We start from the raw sequence: 3808 nt of genomic DNA, 5'->3' as shown, positions 1-3808 counted from the left end.
TGCACACCACAGCACGCAACGCACGCGACGCACAGACATACACGCACACGAAACCACACACACATACACACACACACGACAGTACACACACACGCACACATCACACATCACGACACACATACAGCATGACGAGCACGGCATGCTCCGTGCTCATCATCACACATATATCACACAAACACACACACCACATCACACACCACACACACACACACCATACACACCACACACATCACTTCACACGCACGCACGCAACGCATCGCAAGCACGCAGCGCAGGCAACCGCACGCACGCACGCACGCAGCACTTACAAGTCACGGCACATGCGCAGACTGGATGCACCTACATAGGGCAAAACACAGCGGGCCGAGTTGTTCAATGTTAGACTAACTTTAACACTTGATTTTGTGCGTCTGACAACGGTCTACGTTAATACAGGTATAATATTTCGACCTTTTTAATAACAGAATATTCGACATTTTAACAAAACATTTCGACAATAGCGATGGCAGTTGACAATTTTTTATGTATACGTATGAATTTAAACCCTATTTAACTGAAATATGCAAGAAACATCTAGCTGTCATGGTATTCTTCTCTAAACTTCCGCTGTGAACGATGCAACCAACGCTTGGTCAGCGTTCGTTCCGGAGTCTCCCCCCGCTGGCTGGTTTGTCAAACAACTGCGAGAAGGAATGTTAGCAGTCAGCTGAGCGAGATCGCAAGAGTCAACCAGGAGGCGCTGCCAGGCACAACACCATCGGAAAGTGGACGAGGAGGTGAGGTGAGACGAAGCGTAAGCATAACTAAATTTGTTAATTAATTAACATAACGCTTATTTATTTATATTTAATATAATTCAATTGATTAAGTATTATTAGGTAAACGTAAAGCAAGAATATTGAAATAAATAAATAAATGTACAAATTAATTAGATGAAGCTATATTAAGACGTGTCATACATCCGGCCCATAAAGTGTAGAGAACACATTACTCGTCATTTGCCGCAAATTGCCCCCAGTGTTCACGTATTTATAGCTGCAGATTAAACCCTAACAGGGTCAATCTGAAACCCCAAAGAATCTCCCATTGAACGAAAGTACCAGCGGTTTAACTTCCTGGTCCTCACTTAACCTAGCTTAAAAAACGTTTAATAGCTTTGCTCCACTTATATATGAAATTATACGAGTTAAGATATGAAAACGTGAATAATAATTATGATATATACTTTAACTTTTACTCAACTTAGATTCGCTGCTCACTCACTAGCCGCACGCTTTGCCGTATTGCTGCACGTATAGAAAATTATTATAATAAAATTTAAATATATAATTAATAATAGTAAAGCTAAAACTAAATAAAAAATAATAAAAAAAAAATAAATAAATTATTAATAATAAAAATAATATTAAGTTTAATATTAATTATAACTATTGCATTATGAATATTTTAATAGTAATTCGAATAAACTCTTATTATAGAGAAATCGTGATGGCGATGTGGAGGCTCTAGAAGGCGATATATCATAGATATGTGTGCGAAACGTAGCTGTGATGAGAAAGAAACGCTATAACCTCATGTTCCAGTGTAGTTGTCGCACGCCTGTAACACTAACACACATGTATATGAACATCTGTGTGAGAGAGGGTGAGAGAGAGATGAGAGAGGGGAGGGAAGGAGAGAGAGAGAGAGAGGAGCAGGAGAGAGAGATAGGGAGAGAGAGAAGAGAGAGGTAGAGGAGAGGAGAGAGAGAGAGCGAGAGAAAGAGAAGAGAGAGAGATAAGAAGAGAGAAGGAGAGAGAGAGAGAGAGAGAGACGAGAGGAAAGAGAGGAGAGAGAGTGATGAGAGAAGTCAAGAGTCATATACAAAGGAACAGTGGGGGGATAGTAGATCTAAACTCGTTGACAGGCAGAGTCATCGATAAAATCTTTGGCGCTCTGCCTTCCTCGTCGCCTCGATTATATTAATAATATATACAGCTACAACATCACACACACAGCGCACAGCACACACACACACCACATCACACCACAACACACACCACACACACACACAGGCACACACACATCGCACATATATATTATACAATAACGATATATAGTATATATATTATAATAGTAATATATATATATAATATACTAATTATATATCATATGTATTGATATTAGTATTAGATTAATTAATTAATTAATTAATGATTTAAGTGTATGCGCTCCCTCCCACCTCTTCTAGGTTTTGTCCAGCTGCCATTATCGTACTATGGCCTCATTATATATTACTATATTCTTGTGTTTGCAGGCGGATTATAGCAAAGCCCTGTCCATATATATATATATATTAATCATATAATACATATACAATGATAATTTTATCGACATGATTATCGTTATTATTAGTTGGGTATTGTTGATATTAATTTTTTATTATGAAGTTGTTTCAAATATTATCATGCATTATAAAATGTACATTGCTCTTTATTTTACGATATCTTTGTGTTTGCAGGCGGATTACAGTAAGGCGTTGCCCATGCTCATCTTCGGAGCACTTGCCATAGCGGCCAGCCTGCTGGCACTACTCCTGCCGGAGACGATGGATAGAGACCTACCTGAGACCATCGAGGATGGGGAGAACTTCGACACGTAAGCAGCTAGGGGCCTGTTACAAGGGCGTAGCCAGGAATTTGGATTGGGGGGGGGGGCTCGAGCGAGTGAAAGTTACATTGTTTTGAGTTAAATGTAAAAATAGTGCTTTAGAATCAATTTAGACGCTGTTTTGTTGACAATACTATTTCTTCTGCAGCTCTTTTTTTTAAAATTTTTAAATTTTGTTTTAATTTTGTTTTGGATTTTGATTTTGATTGGGGGGGGTCCTAGGGCCCACAGGACCCCCCCCCCTGGCTACGCGCTTGGCCTGTTATTAGTAAGCCGACGTGTAGTCATGAGAATCGACATCGATCAGTCGGTAAGCGGGAGGGTTCTTGTATTTTCGTCGTTTGTTGTTTGTGAATGGAATGTGTAGGGTGGGTGCATGGAAATGCGATATATATGCGTGCGTGCGTGCGTGCGTGTGTGCGTGTGCGTGTGCGTGTGTGTTTGTGTATGTGCGCGTATATGTGTGTATATATATATATATATATATATGTAGTTATAAGGGGCGGGGCTTGAGGTATAGGGGTTCGATCAGGGCCCATTGTTAGTAACATCGTAAAGTTAAGACTAATTCTTCTACCTTTCATGAATTGTTCAATTGCAGCACACAATATTGCACCAATAGATCTTAACTCGCCCACCTTATATTCATTCTTCTACCTTTCACGAATTCTTCAATTGCAGCGCGCAATATTGCACCAATAGATCTTAACTCGCTCTTCTTATATTCTTTCTTCTATCTATTTTTAACCTACTCGGCTGATGGCTGCTCTTTTGTCTGTCATTAAGCGTTTCATTGCAGCGTTCCAGATCGCCGCGGTTGTCCTGGCAACGATTGGCAAGTTCATGGTGACGATGGCATTTAACGCGATCTACTTGTACAGTGCTGAGATCTATCCCACGGTGATCAGAAACGTGGGGCTCGGTAGCAACTCGGTGGTCGGCAGAGTTGGATCTATGACGGTGCCTTACATTACTTTGCTGGTAAGTCATGATAGTAGTAGCGTTATACAGTGTATGTGTGTGTTGGGGGGGGCGTGCGTGCGTGCGTGCGTGCGTGTGTGTGCGTGTCTGTGTAATAAGCTATACATATTATGAGCTATATCTATCTAAGGCTGACGATGCAGTGTGTGTGTGTGTGTGTGTGTGTGTGTGTGTGTGT

The 3808-nt window shown here is 40.7% G+C and overlaps 1 protein-coding gene across 1 annotated transcript in view; it reads left to right on the top strand.

Moving 5' to 3' along the window:
- LOC106818194 (organic cation transporter protein-like) overlaps nucleotides 1-2641 on the top strand; it is a 27380-nt gene extending 24739 nt beyond the window's left edge. Inside the window, exons 6-7 of the mRNA XM_014822920.1 lie at nucleotides 637-781; nucleotides 2501-2641. Coding sequence (XP_014678406.1) covers nucleotides 637-781; nucleotides 2501-2641 — 286 coding nt within the window. The remainder of the gene's footprint in view (nucleotides 1-636; nucleotides 782-2500) is intronic.
- The last annotated feature ends 1167 nt before the right edge of the window (nucleotides 2642-3808 follow it).

This window comes from Priapulus caudatus, unplaced genomic scaffold, assembly GCF_000485595.1.
Source record: "Priapulus caudatus unplaced genomic scaffold, Priapulus_caudatus-5.0.1 Scaffold2084, whole genome shotgun sequence".
NCBI lineage: Eukaryota > Metazoa > Priapulida > Priapulimorpha > Priapulimorphida > Priapulidae > Priapulus > Priapulus caudatus.
This window is presented reverse-complemented; position numbering and strand designations above follow the sequence as displayed.